We start from the raw sequence: 16,712 nt of genomic DNA, 5'->3' as shown, positions 1-16,712 counted from the left end.
GCCTTCTGTATTTACAGCGAGTAAATACCGGACTATTATATTAATATGTTATTAAGGATAAACTAACTAAGGTTATATTCGTTGATTCCGAATTATTAAAGGAGAGAGAGAATAACAGAGGCTTAGTCTATACTTAATTAGTAAAGGGGAGAGGCTAGAAAAGAACTAGCTTACTAACACTAGTTTTTCTATAGCTTGGAAGCTCTAGTAAGCTAGCTAGTACTATAATTGCTTCTCCTTTTTTGTTTATATAATATAGAACAACTGTAACTACACTAATCTTATCCTAGAGTAATCCCTAGCTATTAAAAGATATAGAGACTTTCGATTAAGCTTCTATAATATCTTATATAATCTGCGGCTCGAAGTACTTAAATCTCTAAGTTACCTAGATCTCTAAAGTTAAATAAGAAGTAAGTAACGTGTTAAGAGCTTGAATATTTATAATTTTAATAATTTAATAAAGGTATTTAGAGAAGGCTTTACGGTATTTAATATCATCTATTACTACCTACTTAATAAAGGTGTTCCTGAATTCTAGCTCTCGGAAAGGTATAATATACTTATAACTATCTCCTATAGGACTAGAGGCTTATATAAGTTGAATTACAGTTGAAGGAAGCTTTCCGATATCTCTATCTTAGTCTAATTGATACTCTAGAGCTATATAACATGCTACGTTCTTAAGGGAGTTACTATTAAAGACTATAATCTTATTTTTAGTAAATTAAGAATCGTAGTAACTTAACTCTATTAGTATTTGGGGTACAGATAAAAGAAGTAGCTTATATAGTTTACACGCCTAAAAAGAGTGTTTCTTACTTTTCCTAGGTTATACTAGAGTGTAGTTAACTTTCTAAAGCTACGATCGATTTAAAATACTTATTATAGGTATAAGAATAAAGCCTCGGGGTAAAAGTGACACGTTTACTAGCTTATTATTAAATAACAGTTCTCTAAAGGAATATAAAGAGTAATCTGCTTTCAAATTATCTCTTAATAGCTTAAAAGAGTCGTAGTTATTATTATATACTACCTTAGGTCGTTAGCAGCGGTCTTTAATTACAAATAGAAGCTAAGTTATATTTACTAAAGGTTCTTTACTTACACTTATTATATAAGTAAAAGGATCGATTAGAGCACTTATAGTACTTACAGATAGAGATTTAAAAGCCTCTAAGGCTATATTCTTAATATTAAAAAGCGTAATCGATCGAGACATGTTTACAGCGTTAATTCAGATAGAATTAGAGAGTTACTATATAATATAGATAGCCTTAAGACGAGCTTTAATTATTCTGCCGTGCTAGACCGCCTAATCTAGCTAATCGGAAATAGTTTTCCCGCTCCGAGACTTCTATTTTCAGAAAGTATAGTATTAAATCGCTATACTAAGTGCTTAGAACCTCACTCTAAAATCGTCAAAAATATAAGGACTAGCTTATAAGCTAGCTTATAAGCTAGCTATATTCTAGCTGACTGGCTTATAAATATATTCGAGCTGACTGGCTGACGTTTTTTTCCCAGCTGACTGATTGGCTTAAAAGCCGGCTGACTGATCGGCCACTCTGCCCATAGGACTTCAAATCAACCACGAGAGTCGCACAGAAACGTTACGCCATTATCAATTTTTTCTGGCTCACATTGGAAGTCTAGAATACTGGGACAAGAATGTCGACACCATCCTCCATGTCGGTATGCCGATTTGCATGGCTGCCGATTTCCTTGAGACAATGCTGAACCAAAGTCCCGACCCAGCTTTGACAAAGGCAGAGCTTGCAATGTGTCGATTCATGTCCTTCTTTTACCCGCCGTGTGCCATTGGATTGCAGATGTATGTTGGTGTGATAGAGACCTGGATGACGAAAGAGTTGAGCTCAGAAAGCATTGGAAATGGTGTCAGCTTCCACTCTGACTATCCTAGTCTACAGGTACTGAGACTGGAACCTGCTCATGAAGCTGAGAGTGAAGAAGTCCCGGGAATTCTCGACTTGCTGAGGGCCTACCATCGACAGCCGCCTGGAGGATTGGTGACTAAAAACGATGGGAACTCGCTAGAGATCCAGATGTTATATCCATCCATGGAGGGCACTTGGAATTGGTACGTTCCACACATCAAATAGCATTTCTTGAAGAAAGAAACAGAGGAATCTGTCCAGGTAGCTGAGTTCAGAAGTAAATCATTTGAGAAAAGTTGTAAATAGTGTCAATGTTGTTCTCTTGTTCTCCTGTTTTTTGAACATGAAACAATGACACATTGTCCTCAATTAAGTAAATATTTCAATGCTAATCTTCCAACAGATAGACGAGGAGCGCCTGGGAGAGTTTGTTCTCAGTGTGTTGGATACCACATGCGCAGGCTCTTTGTGAAGAACACAGGATGTATTCGGTATAAATATTTCAAACATCTGAATCAAAACAAAGTTGGAGGGGAAACGTAATGTATTGCAGTCCGTGAACGCTGATTTCGTGGACTGGGGGTTTTGCCAGCCTTTTTTGTACCAGTTGTACGTGTTTGTATGGATATTTCCATGAGATCATCCATCCTGTTATCGATGTAGAAAGTCTAGAAGGCAATGTTTAAAGATTTCTGTAAGATGCCGGAGCTCGGTTGCGCACATCTTACAAACCCTGCGCTCTTTCCTTTCCTGGTACACAAAATTGGCGTCGGAAATGGGTAGTACTCTGAGACGAACAAATGATCGCCTCGTGAGGTATGAAATGTTTGTAGCAATGTTGTATTTCGTGATAAAGGAGTTGAGTTGAATGGTTATCGAAATTCCTAGATGAATATGTAGGCGCCCAGACTGTGCCTGGTCGTGAATGCCATTTTTGTTTGCTTTCGCTAGCGTCATTTTAAGCGAGAGCAGATAACTTCATAGCAGGTGCTCTTCCAACCTCCGCTCTCTGTAATCTTCCAATTAAACCCAATCAACTCTCCCCCATACCACACAAAGCTCCCTACAACACAATTACCAATAATCAATTCAACATGGGTCGCTGGGGTGAACGTTTCTTCGAAGGTGATAACGACCTCGACGAGGCAAGCATGATGTCCGAGGATGCGGGAATCGAGCTCTACTACTACGAGATCGACGAGCGAGAGAGCGAAGATTTCTCCTTCTCTGGCAAGGGTCTCGAAGCTACCAGAGATCACCTCAACAATGGCGTCTTGCGCAGTCTCTTCAACAAGTACTCCGCCAACGAGCCCTTCCTCTCTGGAAGTCTTAGCTCCAAAGAGCTTCGACTGGTTCTGCTTGGTGAGTACACCCTCTCCTGACTACTCCCATATAGAAGTTAACATGACTGGAGCATAGCTGCCTTGGCAATGCGTGTCGGTGCCACCATCGAGCCAGTCCACATGGAACTCCTCCGTGATTCCTACCCCAAGATCCACGTCTCTCCCAAATATTCCTTCCCCCTGGCCGACTCTGGATTCCGGGCACCGATGAAGGAACAGTTCGAGATTGCTCTAGCCAAATACAAAAACGACGGTACTCCCTACAACTTCGACGCAATCCGCTGCGAGCACAAGCCATGCTCCAAGGAGAGCAATGAGTTGGGCGAGGGAATGATATTGAAGAAGTGCGGAAAATGCCAGGTCAGTATATACAGTTCTCCATAGCTACGATGTTTCTCAGAGACTGGCTTAAGGAACAAAGACTGACAACGTTACAGGAGGTACTTTATTGTAGCAAGGAGTGCCAGACCAGCGACTGGACCAAGCATAAGAAGACCTGCACTACTCCCGAGAAGCGTGCCGAGCAGGAGAGTCAGCGCAATGCTGGAAGAGGTTTCATTTCATTGAATGTTTGATAGATAAGCACTTTCTGGGGCATTTGATGCTGGTAACTTCGCGTTGCACTGATTTGAAGTCGATATCGGTGGCTCGGTGTTAATATTGAGATGTTTACAATTTCTATTGCTGGCACAATTTCTATTGCTGGCCTTGCTCAATGCGTTTTGGTCTTTGCATCTCGCTTTGATTTGAAAAATATACAAATATACACTTTCAAGCCCCAGGTGTAATGATCTGCCAGAGATATTGCCCAATATACTTCACCAGTGAAGCAGTCGATCATCAGTATATCATATATCATATGGCCCTAGAAGCTCTCTAAAATCATACACAGGGATGAAAGACTTTCTCGTGTCCGACAGTGACCCTACGATGGAATTGCTAACAAAATATTCTCTTCACAGCCACCCCCAAGATTACATACGTATGAGCATCTTCATATAAATCTCATAGGGGATGGCAAAATATAAAGAGAAAACAACTGTATACTACGTCACTCTACTAAGTGTATCGGTGGTGATTTGTTCATTTTGTGGCTACTGATTGCTCTCGTATCCTCCCACACTACCTATGTAAGAATATACATCTCAGTCCAACGGCATGAGCATGAGTCGGACCCAACTTAATTGTCCCACCAGATATTCCGGCATATGCTTTGATGAGGTAGTAGCTTCAGAGTCTCTGGCACAGAGAACCCTGCACTCTGCATAACTGGCAGCAATTCCTCCGTAAGAGTCTTCCAATTTTCGACCCATACCTCAGAGTGTGGATCACTTGGCTGCAGAATAAGTAATTTCTGCAGTCCTTGAAATTTAGCAACCGCTTCATGATAGCTCAACATACTATCGCGAGTGCCCAACTCCACGACCAAGGTCTTGATTGCTCGAATAGTCACCGGATACCGTTTGATGAACTTCTTGAGCGTCGATCCAAGTGCTGCTTCTCGGAACCAGAAATAATCTCGGCTTGGACTGAAACAAATAGGTCGACGGCGACACCAAAAATGTGTCTCGATGTCGAATGGGAAGTCTTCGAGGCGGAAGATCTGATAGCAGCGCAGTGTCTCACGACGACTCTCTTGGTTGACGTGGAGTGATACTGGGAATGGTGTTCCGCATGCGCCGCGTTTGTGACTTGTGCAGAATAGTTGAGTCATCTCGTTATTGAGGTTGACGAGCCGACCTCTGGGGAGGGAGGCCTTCCATATCATTATCCTCAACTCCAGCGGTAGCTTTGAGAAGAAGCTGAATTTGTTGGAACTCCATTGCTGGACTATAAGCTGTTCGTTGGGATCTGGGAGTTCGAGGGTGAATTTTGCGAGTCGATCGGAGATGTCAGTAATATATTGAAAAGTACCTTTAGATCTTGTCGGGTATCTGGCGTGTTCTGTTAGTTGACGAGCACGGCAATGGTGAGACGCAGGCGTACTTGTGAGTGGCAGTAGATCGTCCACTGCATAACATACCTCCCTTCTTCGTTGGTGCGACGATGGATCGAGTAGAGAGCTTGTTTGATGATTTCATCTTGCCAGTTCGGGGCTCTATGCTGTGGTTTTTGCTGTTGCAAGATGTGAGTGATCTCGAAGTCTGTCCTAGCCAGAAAATTACGAAATCCAACTCGAGACTGACATCGGCGATTGAGGTGTCAGATTTGTTTACCTTAGAAGTACGATACCACTTTCGAGCTACCATTTAGAAAGATGATTACTTCCAAATGTCGATTTACGCGTCTTTTGAGCCTCTCGAATCAGTGTATCATCACAGGATGTTAAGGCTCAGAGTCGAGAACGAAGAAAACTGTCCTGAAGATAGTGAAAAGCAAATTCGATCTGGTTCAAACCAATCGAGATGTTGGAGATGATTAAATGAGTCGACCGAGGCGCGCTTGGAAGAGAGGTTGGTCGCACCTTGATAAAAATCCAGATTGACTTGGCGCCTAGTAACCGAGCTTTATCAAAACACGACTTCCTATTCACATTCACTTCCTTGAAAGCAACAGATGGGCTTTGAAAATCACTGGAGATTCAATTTAAGCGCCGAGCTGTTATAAACGATCGTCGAAGTGCCAGTTGACAATTACTTAATGTCGCCGGAAGCACGTGCATGGAAAAGGCGACAACTTCAAAATCAATACAACCGAGACTAGCTCCCTTCTTACGCGACAGCCCGGAAGGCAAAGTGGCTTCGCGACATCGTCCTTCGATATAGCTCTTCGATCTCGAGATATTGTAATATCAGTAACATCGAGAGCCTTTTACAGCATCACCCAATCTGGGGGTCTTCAACACGACTCACATATCACCACGGTCCCCATCCACCGGAAGAACTAGCCCTTGAGCCTAGATGAGTCTCCCTAGGATTATCGGTATGGCTTCTTTCGGAATCGGAGGAGAGAAACGTGGTGAAGAAGTTGCCAGTGGCGATTTGATTGAGCAGATGTAAGTTTCCTACGCTATTTCTTCCTTCTTGTATGAGACACATTCTAATGTGCCCAGGGATCTCGCCGGTTCAGGAGAATCTATTAAACAGATCAACGAGGCCCTCACACTATTTACCTTCGAGCTCCCTGATGCAAAAGAAGACCTCTCGGTGCAGAGCCGCACTTTGCAAAAGTTTACCTTGTTCCCGTATCTCCCATTTGAGATAAGATTGATGATCTGGCGAGCCATACTTCCACGAGGACAATTATTAAAGCTGATACGCGAATGTTTCTGGTTGACTCAGAAGGTTGATCGAGGTGCACCACAACTCCCAATTTCGCTTCAAATCAATCGAGAAAGCCGGACAGAGACCTTGAAGCACTATAAAGTTATCTGTTTTTCCGAACTACCGACTGATAGCTGCGATGAAGAGGATACCAAGAGAACGCTGTGTTTCAGTCCAGAGAGAGACTTCATTTACCTTGCGCACGCAAGTGAAAATAACGGATATGTGTGGCTGACCGAAGTCTTTCCAGATCTTTTTGATGGAATCTCTGAGCTCACGATTCGGCTTGCTGGCTATAAAATGTTGACCGAGTGCGTGGGCGGTATCAACCTATACAAGAACCTTAAGACTCTAAATCTTATACAAGCCGACGAAATATTTTCTATCGATAATTCTGTCCAAGATACTCTTTGGCATGATGGAAACTGGCCAGAAGATGCAAGCGAAACAAGGACTACGATTTTGGACTCTTTGGAGAAAATTAAGGCAGATGAAGACGGGGGCATGGTGCCAGATATCAGGATCATGTCCAGACAGAAGGTTACCCCCGCAATTTGGAGTCGAAAGTGAAGGCTACAGAGTAGTGCTTCCTGGATAGAGACACAGGAATATAGGCACTCATGTAACGGAACTTGTTGGTGAGATTTGATACTGGGGCGTTGAGTCATATGTTTTGTCCGTTAATATTGAGTGACAGGGTTCATCAAAGTGGAGTCAATGTAAGGGGTCACAAGTCAGTACCCAGCAGATAGCAATGCAAATTTTGCCTCCATTTCTCTTTTCAAATTTGATATTACAGGAATGTGTACAGTAGCAAATAGCTCCACGCCGCGAGAACAATCCTTAGCAACCACGATGAAATTCAATTGCAGCCAGTGTGCCTGACCAGACGACCGTGGGAGCACATTCCCATACCACAACAGCTCTCAAGATACATTTCCTATACCTCCTTCGCCATTTAATGCTTCCAGATCGTAATGATAGGGTCGCAGACATGGGAATTCTCCTTGACTTTCGATGCCCTGAAAGCAGAAAAAGACTGAACAAACTGATCACACCAAACATGCATAGCTAAGCAGTTGGTGTCAGGACTTCGTAAGGTGATTTGTTGGATATTGCTGAAATCTCTGAGAGTATCGGAATCGACCATTTCAGAGACAATGGCATAAGACCTCGGATGTTCAGGCCTCAAGCAAATTAGTTCGATGTTCTTGACTGAATTGGCAAATGCTGTCCATTGAGCTTCGTGCCACGCGAAATGACGGGGTATGAAGTCGTAAATCATTATGTGCACATCGCACTGCAAAATGTCCACCTCAGAACTCCACAGAATGGTCTGTGATGCTGATCTAGAAAGTCCGCGAGCGACTTTCACCGCGTGGTATGCTTTCAAGGTCTCTTCGCGTGCTTCTTTGTTGACTTTGGATGTGACGGGAGGCCGAGGCGCCACATAGATCATCTCTACAGGAGGGTTTTTCTGCAAATAGAAGACGAGTCGACGCGCTTTTGGGAACATACAGCGGTATATCGTCAAGCGGAGTCTGAATGCCAAGGCTGTCAGTACGGAACCAAGCATTGCGGACAGGGCAGATCAAAGACGAGGAAGGAATGGGAGTGCATACATACTCGAGAGGTAGGTCGGAGAATTGAGGGAATGATAGGGAAGCCAGAACATCTTGGATGGAGAGGTCTTGATCAGGATCGGCGAGCTCGAGACGGAAGAGCGCAAGAGCAGCGCTACCGGCCTCGATATTGTCACTCATCTTGCAGGTGAGAGAGAGAACGCAGACTGAGTATCAATTTTAACGTGTTAGCGTACACTGGAGTTGGGAACATGTACGAACCAGAGATATGCAAAGCTTTGGGCTGAGGTCGAGTTGTATGTCTTTTGTGCTGTCGAATGGGATGCAGTTCGAGGATACGGTTCGAGGATTCGAGCCACGTAATATTTTCTTATGTCGAGAATATACTCTGGAGAATCAACCAGAGGTGGTTTTGAAGATGAGTCTGGCTCAGGTTTGTGACTAACAGCCTTGTTATGTCGTGGCGAGAGTCATATTCGTGTTGAAAATTGGTGGGCAGTGAATAGCCGAAGTCACAACATCACAACATGCCAAGATGTTCGTCAAGAGCATTCACCGCATTTGATTGTACAATAATCTCTGTGTGAGTCAACTACAATATCAAATGATTCTATATTTTGCACAGAGCTACGATCCGAAACGATCCATACTGCCAGATCCAACAGTCTGACTATCGCAAATCGATCATCATATCAAGAGTCTCGCAGTCTCGAGAGAATGGACAATGCAGCAACAGCTGTGAATGCGCTTACGCTCAGTGAGCTGCCAGAACGAGGCCAAGACCTCAGTTTCCAACAGCTCCATACATTCCCTCTCTTCCCCCAGCTGCCTCTCGAGATCAGACGTATGATCGTTAGTACTCCTAAGCTTTTCAAGACTCTTTTCTGTACTTACTTCTTATGTTAACTCGTACCATCTAGTGAAGACGAATGCTCCCGAAGGGCAAACGCATTTGGATTTCGGACTAGCTCTACACCAAGGAGTGCCCGCTGGCATCTAGGCCGATTCGTCTATTTATCAACCGCGAAACTCGTCTTGAGACATCCAGACATTACAAGCCCCTCTTGTTCCCACGGAATATCACCGCCACGCCTCTCTATGACATCAAAATCCAGCTGAAGGATTTCCCGGTCTGCCTTTTTAGCTGTCAGGTTGATATACTGGTTTTTTAAGAGTACGATATGCAGTCTGGCTTTCATACTAAAACGCTCATGGACTGCTTCGTTGAACACAACGTCGAGGAATTTTCAACGGTTAAGGCAGTAGAGATACAACCGCGGCGCATTAAAGATAGTGGTATCAGTATTGGTTAAGAGGATGCTGTCCTCGGAATACTACGACTTCTTCCGAAGTTGGAGGTGAATTCATTCATATGCCCTGATGAAGAAGACTTCCCTCTCAAGAGCGCTCCGCTAGATTCCCTCGCATCGAACAAATTCTTCCATTGCACTGCTCTCATAATACGCCTCGGAGAAGCATACACGCGTCACGGCCTAACCGTACCAGATATACTCGTGAAGGATTCATTGGGAAATCAAATGGAGAAGAGCTTGACCATACCCTGAGCTGCGATCGGACATTGTACAGGCAATGATGTCCTTCGATGAATTGACGAACTTGAAGCTTATGCTTAGAAGTTACAAAGCGAGTCATATGGAGGGACATTAGATGACTCTAGCAAGTGCTTGACTGCCAGGCATGCATGAAACATTGAACAAATAGATAGATGCAAGCAATTATGACCGGCTGCCTGATCTTTAAAAGCAAATTTTTCATCATGAGTACCTTTCTCAGCTTCCATTTGGCATCACACTCCAAGTTTTTATTTCCACAATATCTGTGGACTCATTCTCAATATCACTCAAGACCCTCATGGATCTCTGTCCGTCTCCTACCTGATGCATCCACCTACTGTGCCAAAGAAAATCCTTCCTCGTCTCTGCCAGGATTTCAATCTACGACCAGAAAATAACCACCATGAATTGCTGCCCCTTGTGTACCGTCAGTTCTAACTCTGACCAGACATGAAGAAGTTCTTTAGCTCGATCCCAAGTCCTCCTTCAGCCATGATATATTCAGCGAGAATACAAACGCAAGAACTCCTCCTACAAGACACAGAACAAAAGACTCGATCTCGGCTTGAGACCAAGGCATAAGGAGACCACCATGAACAACAAAAGTCAGCGTGGAGGCCGCAAACATAACATCTGTCTCACATTCCTTCAATCAGCAATCGGATATAGTAGTCAGACACTGCAAAATAGTCAAGGTCTTACATAGTCGTGACAGAGCATCAGAAGCAAGACAGATCGAGAGGAGGATTACCGCCGTGAATACGTTGGAGGATAGGGAATAAGTGTAAGGTCACGTGACAATAGTCGGTACACGTTTAGTATGAGTTAGGCGTATTCAGCTTGCGCTGAATATTGTGATCTTTTGGTCCCGATAGTGGAGTTAGTGTGAGCCTAACCTCAGCATCATTACAATAAGTCTAAGACAAGCGTTAGCACGAAGCCAGGAGACTGGTGCTTGTCAAATTCTGGCTTACATCTTCGGATCTCGGACCGCCGACGGACAGTGTGTTTTCTCGGTGAACTAGCAGCGTCTGGAGAATCCTTTGATACAGCCTGAAAGAGGGATCCATGTTGCACTTGTGTTGGTATAACAGGAGTTACTTTGCAACCAAAAGAAGAGGGTACAGTTGTTGATATTAAGTCGAGATGTCTTCTATCTCCATGTGAAGCCCCTGCTATATAACCGCGCCTGAAGTGAGCTAGTCCTGTTTGGGACTGACCGAACACGTAATATGTCAAACGCTCACGTGAGTGGGTGATTGGCAGGTGGATTTATCCCGACAATTGGTCTTGTTGTACTGCTAAGTAAGATAAGTTTGAAAGGTGGTAGAAAGAAAAGACGCGGCCATCCAAAGTCTGACCTCGCCACTTTACAGGAGTGACGCCAAGGTCCGCCACCATTGGCTGTGACGAAGCCACAGCATGTCGTGTCATCCCCATCAAGTCAACACTACTTTTCGCTTCTAGGGGCGTATACAGATGAGACATACTATATTCTTCTAACGGGACTGTAAAATACCTGTTATTACTATTTCCAGGCTAGTTTTTTATTGAACAGACTAATAGTGGAGCCTATCCCAGAACCATGGAAAGGGGACTGACGGGTTTGCGAAAATTTTTGTAGCACATCAATCACTTTGTTTACAGTGTTTTTGTACTAGTTTTCTCGTTTTGACATAGCAGTATCATAAGACTTTTATCTCTAGGAAGCAAAGACGTGATAGAAACAGCGAGATGATCCACTATGGTCTGCGTGTGTATTCTCCCTTCAGATATAGACTAGAAGTAGATCGTCGATGTCTCTTCTCCAGTGGGCTTCTCAAACTTCTTTCTTCTACTCAACGCGGCATTTTAATAGCATTGTCCAAATAAGTATCGTTTCAGACGAAAAGGACACGTATATGCTAAGGCCGTGAGGAAGGCTATTGTGCGACTAGCAATAAAGTGACATTTATCACTGAGGCAGTGTCTGATAAATTCAAGGATGTTGAGGATCCATTTACTGGAAATAAGAAAAGAAGTATGACACAACTGTCTCTAAAGTCTTTAAAGAGATTCGTATCCTTAAAGAGTTTCACGCAAATGCCTCCGATGTGTAATGTTGTTCAAGTGATGTAACCCAGACTGGAATCCAGGTTCAAGGCTGAAGGGGCTCAAAGCGGTTAAGGATAATGTATTAGCTATGGGAACTAAAATACTAAAAACCAATTAGCGAGTACTGACTTAATCGACGCGGCGCAACAGTTAGTCGGTCTAGTGCCTCGAACTTCATCCATGGTTCGATCAATGTCACATGATGTATGCCACCCACAATATTTAAATTTCATAAAAGTACTTTCTCTTGCATAATTCCACTGAGCCAATGGCCAACAAGTATATACAATTACCATGGTAAGGAATACATTACATGACCGCTTTTCTTATATTGACTTCTCTAGGAGCACCACGATACAGATATAGACGAGACAACCACACGGGTGGAGAATCTACGCCTCGGTGTCGCCAGGACGGAGCAGAGCCAGTCTTCTTCAAATGACACAGGAGAATCCAAAACAAAGAAAAACTATAATGAGCTGCCTACAGAGTTGAAAATAATGATCTGGGAGTACTGTTTGCCAGGAAGACGCCTCATCCAATTTTCCGTTCCCCTTCGTCGCTTAAGAATTGGCAATCATGCAGGAGATCCACCGCTGCCAACTGCACTCCACATCTGCAGACTCAGCAGGGAGACGACTTTGAAAGAATATCGGCTTGTCTACGAGCATCATATTCCGTACTATGAGACTTACAGAAGCGTTAACGGAAAGAAATTGCTTTCACTATTTCCCGTCGCACGTCACCGCCCTATCTGCTTCAGTCCTAAGATCGACCAGTTCTGCATCGACGCCAGCGAAATGTATGATTACCAAAATGACACCGAGCTCCAAAAGGTTTTAGAGGAGTTCCCAGGTTGTCTAGATGATATTCAGGTTTTGGAAGTCCGTCATGTAACTTGGGGAGCCAGCCCAGGCGTCCCTGATATGAGGACATACCAGAGTGTTGAATATGGAGTCTTGAACCATTTCCGAAACTTGAAAGAGCTCCATATGATATCAGCTGAGAAACAGCAGCCATGTGGGAGTAGACAAAGCTTAATGGTGACAAGGAGGGCGCATGCAAGTTTCATGAAGTGGTATGAAAAGGCAAGGGATTTGGATCCGGAAGGTTCGAAGCGAAGTGTGCCAAAGGTGTCTTTTCACTGTTATAGGGAGAAACGGGTTATGTCTGACGATGACCGCCGGCACTGGAAGAAGCTCTATATCGCAGATTCGGAAGATCTACGGCTGTCGCATTGATACAAGCCACAATGGAGTGAGAAGGGTTACAAGGCGGGGCTGAGTCAAATAAAGATACTCAATCACTTTCTCAAAGCCCCTGGTCTTCTATATTTTTCAAAGCTAAATCTTTCACCACTCAAAAGCCAAATGCATCATTACGTATCTTCTCTATGCAAGCTGTGTCGGGTGGTGCACAGGAATGATATCGTCTCCTATTCCCCAAAAGCCTGAACACATTTTAAGTCCAACTGGGGCTCTGTGGAGATCTCAAATTTATGTTGGCCCGAACAGTACCTTATTTGTGTTCCGAGAAATTTCTCGTTCAATAGGCTTGGGCTGGTCCATTGGCGTGGGACGATAAAATTCACTATCGATTTCTTGTCAATTGGGCAAGCATGACAGCGAAGGACCCTTTCCTTTGTTCATGCCAGTTGTGATTGTGATTGTTATTGCTTTAAAGTATTCCTTCTCATGTTTGTTTGTTGATCTTTGTTCACAATTTTGACTCATAACGGTTCGAAGACCAATGAGCGGGTTGTGACCAACCTCTTTCAAGTCTAAAAATAACCCATACCAGGCCATTAACGGAGTCCATCCAGGTATAAGAATGCTTCTTGCTAAATGCTCCTATATTTTCTTTCCCTAATTTCCACAAACCATTATTCTCCACACATTCAGACCAAAAACGTGCTTCCAGAAGGTGATCATATCACTGCAGACAAATGGCAGCAGAACAAAACACCAATGAAAGCAGCTCACTCGAGGAGCAAGTCGCCAGCGCAAATCTTCAACTCCTCAAACTTTGGCTGCCTGACTTCGAAGAAGAAGATGATGAGCCAGTGGAAACTTTTACGTGTTTCGGAGAACTCCCACTCGAACTGAGACTTATAATATGGGACTACACGCTCCCCAGGAGACGAGCTGTTGAGTTCCATCGACAACACATTGAAGAATGGAGCAAGTACAGATATCGATTTCCAATTCGACAACAACTAGGCGTTGGCCTTTCCGTGAATCAAGAAAGTCGCACGCACTTCCTGAAACACTATTCTGTTTTCTCTGTAGAGCATTACGCTCCTTTGATCAGGGGGCCCAAATGTTTCTGCTTAGATCCACAAGTAGACTCAGTTCATATAAACTCAGATATGGCGTTCATCACTGGAGTGGATAGAGTCCTTGTACAAAATCCAGATTGTATCGCAAAAGTCTCGAGTATAGAGCTTGAAGATGTCAATTGGGATTGGCTCCTGTGTTATTGTAACCGAGCTATTAAGGGAGAAAATTGTTCTGTCAACATCTTCAAATTCTTTACGGGTTTAAAAACAGTACATCTCACAGATAGCAAATACTATCACATAGAGCCCAGGCCAGTCCAAAACTGCAAAGAAGCGTGCGAAGCTCTGCAAAAGCTGTTTAAGATGGGACAACCTGTCCAGCTGTCAGAGCAACCAGTACCTACTATCGTTATACATACCCAGCGGAAGATTAAGGTTCGATCCGAACATGATTATCTCCATGATAATACCATTCCATACCCATGGAATCAACAATGGCCTGCTATCATCCAAGCCCCTCAAGTCAGCGAGACTCCAGACACTTGAAGGATGTCCACGAATGCATTTCGCGATTCAAAGCTTGTGGGACTGAGAAAGTCTTGCCATCATGAGTCTTGAGCAACTTCACCTCATTAGATTCCCACCATATCGACAGGCGTTCAGAGGAGTTGATCTTCTTTTAGCTGTTTCCACCTGAATTATGAATGAATATCTCTTACAAAACACACTTCTTACTCACCACCTGACTATTCTATCCGTAACACTAGGCTATTGTGATTGATCTCTCATGTGTATTTAATGATCAGGCAAGATTCGTGTGCATAACTTACAAGGATAAGAGCCTTTGCCAGTGCCAGGTAGGACCACCATCTCTGACATATGACGTTGCCACATTGATAGCTTTTAACCAACATTACCCATTCTATGTTCCTTGATTCCACAATTCAAGATGATTTCACCAACTTGCTGATTATCCTAATACTGAAACAAGGCGGCAGATGCTCGTGACAGAAGATAATCCAAGAATTGATTCAGTTCCCAGCACAACCAACACTTTCCTCACCCTGCAATGCAGACAAAGCTGCTGCTTCGGGAAGGTAGTGCGACATTGAAGAGAAGGTAATTATTTTATCGTACTCAGAGAGTGGCACATATCCTGAATTATGGAATTCAGTAACAAGTCAAATACAGAGCGAAGAATGACGAACCTGAACGAGAGTTATTGATGTGGGACCGAGCGAGTAACTTCTCAAAGTGTCCAATGGATAAGAATCCAAGAATACACTGAGGAGGAAGCCATCCCAAGACTAGGATATGATGCTTAGTAGCATATGGTGTCCCAGTCCCCGTTCTTTTGTTGTGGTGTCGGAAGCCAAAATCTTCTGTACTACTGCCAGAGCCGATTCCGAGACGTCTCAACACCCGTAGGTCAATTACAGCGATTTTGCGATTAGATATGTACTGATGTTTAATAAACAGGTTCCACATTCGCCGAGGAGATGTACTGATAGAGATATAATTCGTGGGTATCGAGCCACCAATGAAATGTGATTCAGCTCCCTTCGCTCCTTGGAGTTCACTAACATCAAAGTCGTGCCAATTGCTGCATATGATGTCTTTTCTCCCCGCGAAGAACTTGGCGTGGCTTTTGCCGCTGAATAGTCGAAAAACGATATCGGCGTCTTCTGGATAGCCATGAATGTCTAAAAAGACAGACTGTCAGAGTCGCAATATATGTTGAAAAAGTTGAGAGCATCATTACCTGATATTTTGCTCGGAGTAGGACCTTAGCAGCTCCGGTCGCTCCGACTCCTGGTACAGGAACTCCTGCCCCTCCGACTCCTCCTACTCTTCCTCCTTCTTCTCCCCTTTCCTCCTACTCCTACTCCTACTACTGCTCCTGCTCCTGCTACTTTTCGATCTCAGCCAGAGTAGCGTGTCTGATTGCGTAGATACAGTCGCTTTGCTTTGCTTTGCTCGACGACCGCGGATCACATCTGTTTACCTTGTCAGGCACGTGCGGCAGATACCCACGTGACACCGGGCAGCCACAGCCATGACAGCAGCTGCGCCACAAACCACCAGTATGGCGGCAGCGCCACAGTCAGAGACAACATCAACACCACTCCGGGCCTGTATCAACTGCGTGCGGGCGAAAGCAAGGTGCTCTCGAAGCGTCGATGCTGATGGTAGATGTCAAAGGTATCCTATGCTATGCGCTTCAAAGAAAGCTCAAGTCTTGACTTGAAACCCGACTAGATGCAGCACTAACAGCTTGTTGATAGGTGCCATCGCATGAACAAAGTATGCCAGCCTTCGCCTCCCGTACGGAAACAGAGGCGAGCGAAAGGGAACCACGAGACCTCAAAACTCGAAGCAAAGCTGGATGATCTTGTCACATTGTTGAGATCCAATCAAGCTATGCCGGCAGCTGTCAATCTTAATGTCACGTGGAGTCCGGCACACGCTGACGGGAACGACTATGGAGAATACACGACCAGTGATTCCCCGACAAGCAACGAGGGCGGCTTTTATTCTTCAATGACAACTTCTCCTTCAGACCAAGCATTATCTGGCTGTTCTGGTTATGAATCGTTGTTTCGCCTGTCTCGAGAGCCTCGTGATCAGGACGCAGAGCTGTTTCTGGCTCGTTTCCGGAGTCAGTTTGTGAAATTTCTC

The 16,712-nt window shown here is 44.2% G+C and overlaps 7 protein-coding genes across 7 annotated transcripts; 4 read left to right on the top strand and 3 right to left on the bottom strand.

Moving 5' to 3' along the window:
- The first annotated feature begins 1,556 nt into the window (after positions 1 to 1,556).
- On the top strand, positions 1,557 to 2,611 carry ONS95_015067 (uncharacterized protein). Its single transcript, XM_058508753.1, has 2 exons — positions 1,557 to 2,101; positions 2,302 to 2,611. Coding segments are annotated over exons 1-2 (405 nt in total). The 5' UTR covers positions 1,557 to 1,697; the 3' UTR covers positions 2,303 to 2,611.
- Positions 2,612 to 2,928: 317 nt separating this feature from the next.
- On the top strand, positions 2,929 to 3,816 carry ONS95_012890 (uncharacterized protein; the record flags this gene model as incomplete). The annotated part of the gene is made up of 3 exons (XM_058506508.1): positions 2,929 to 3,260; positions 3,318 to 3,601; positions 3,679 to 3,816. The coding sequence occupies exons 1-3, from the start codon at positions 2,993 to 2,995 to the stop codon at positions 3,814 to 3,816; spliced, it is 690 nt and encodes a 229-aa protein (XP_058357236.1). The 5' UTR covers positions 2,929 to 2,992.
- A 605-nt stretch (positions 3,817 to 4,421) lies between these two features.
- Positions 4,422 to 5,322, bottom strand: ONS95_012889 (uncharacterized protein; the record flags this gene model as incomplete). Its single annotated transcript, XM_058506507.1, has 2 exons — positions 4,422 to 5,175; positions 5,228 to 5,322. 2 exons carry the CDS (start codon positions 5,320 to 5,322, stop codon positions 4,422 to 4,424), a joined length of 849 nt encoding a protein of 282 aa, XP_058357235.1.
- An 819-nt stretch (positions 5,323 to 6,141) lies between these two features.
- Positions 6,142 to 7,074, top strand: ONS95_012888 (uncharacterized protein; the record flags this gene model as incomplete). The annotated part of the gene is made up of 2 exons (XM_058506506.1): positions 6,142 to 6,236; positions 6,294 to 7,074. The coding sequence occupies 2 exons, from the start codon at positions 6,142 to 6,144 to the stop codon at positions 7,072 to 7,074; spliced, it is 876 nt and encodes a 291-aa protein (XP_058357234.1).
- A 196-nt stretch (positions 7,075 to 7,270) lies between these two features.
- ONS95_012887 (uncharacterized protein) lies at positions 7,271 to 8,267 on the bottom strand (the record flags this gene model as incomplete). The annotated part of the gene is made up of 2 exons (XM_058506505.1): positions 7,271 to 8,045; positions 8,131 to 8,267. 2 exons carry the CDS (start codon positions 8,265 to 8,267, stop codon positions 7,463 to 7,465), a joined length of 720 nt encoding a protein of 239 aa, XP_058357233.1. The 3' UTR covers positions 7,271 to 7,462.
- A 3,755-nt stretch (positions 8,268 to 12,022) lies between these two features.
- ONS95_012886 (uncharacterized protein) lies at positions 12,023 to 13,036 on the top strand. The gene is made up of 2 exons (XM_058506504.1): positions 12,023 to 12,052; positions 12,100 to 13,036. Exons 1-2 carry the CDS (start codon positions 12,050 to 12,052, stop codon positions 12,994 to 12,996), a joined length of 900 nt encoding a protein of 299 aa, XP_058357232.1. The 5' UTR covers positions 12,023 to 12,049; the 3' UTR covers positions 12,997 to 13,036.
- A 1,229-nt stretch (positions 13,037 to 14,265) lies between these two features.
- ONS95_012885 (uncharacterized protein) lies at positions 14,266 to 15,995 on the bottom strand. The gene is made up of 3 exons (XM_058506503.1): positions 15,796 to 15,995; positions 15,242 to 15,736; positions 14,266 to 15,189 (listed from the first exon to the last, which is right to left on the bottom strand). Exons 2-3 carry the CDS (start codon positions 15,519 to 15,521, stop codon positions 15,065 to 15,067), a joined length of 405 nt encoding a protein of 134 aa, XP_058357231.1. The 5' UTR covers positions 15,522 to 15,736; positions 15,796 to 15,995; the 3' UTR covers positions 14,266 to 15,064.
- Positions 15,996 to 16,712: the final 717 nt, after the last annotated feature.

This window comes from Cadophora gregata (assembly GCF_030347475.1).
Source record: "Cadophora gregata isolate MNR1 chromosome Unknown scaffold_7, whole genome shotgun sequence".
NCBI classification, from domain to species: domain Eukaryota; kingdom Fungi; phylum Ascomycota; class Leotiomycetes; order Helotiales; family Ploettnerulaceae; genus Cadophora; species Cadophora gregata.
Note: the sequence above shows the minus strand (reverse complement) of the source record. Positions and strands in the feature narration are given on the sequence as shown.

Excerpts from the sequence above, each read along its gene's own strand:
- ONS95_015067 (XM_058508753.1), top strand. The coding sequence starts at position 1,698 with ATGCCGATTTGCATGGCTGCCGATTTCCTTGAGACAATGCTGAACCAA.
- ONS95_012885 (XM_058506503.1), bottom strand. The coding sequence starts at position 15,521 with ATGTGGAACCTGTTTATTAAACATCAGTACATATCTAATCGCAAAATC. Across the intron at positions 15,190-15,241 it reads CATCAATAACTCTCGTTCAG|GATATGTGCCACTCTCTGAG; the intron begins GTTCGTCATTCT and ends TCCATAATTCAG.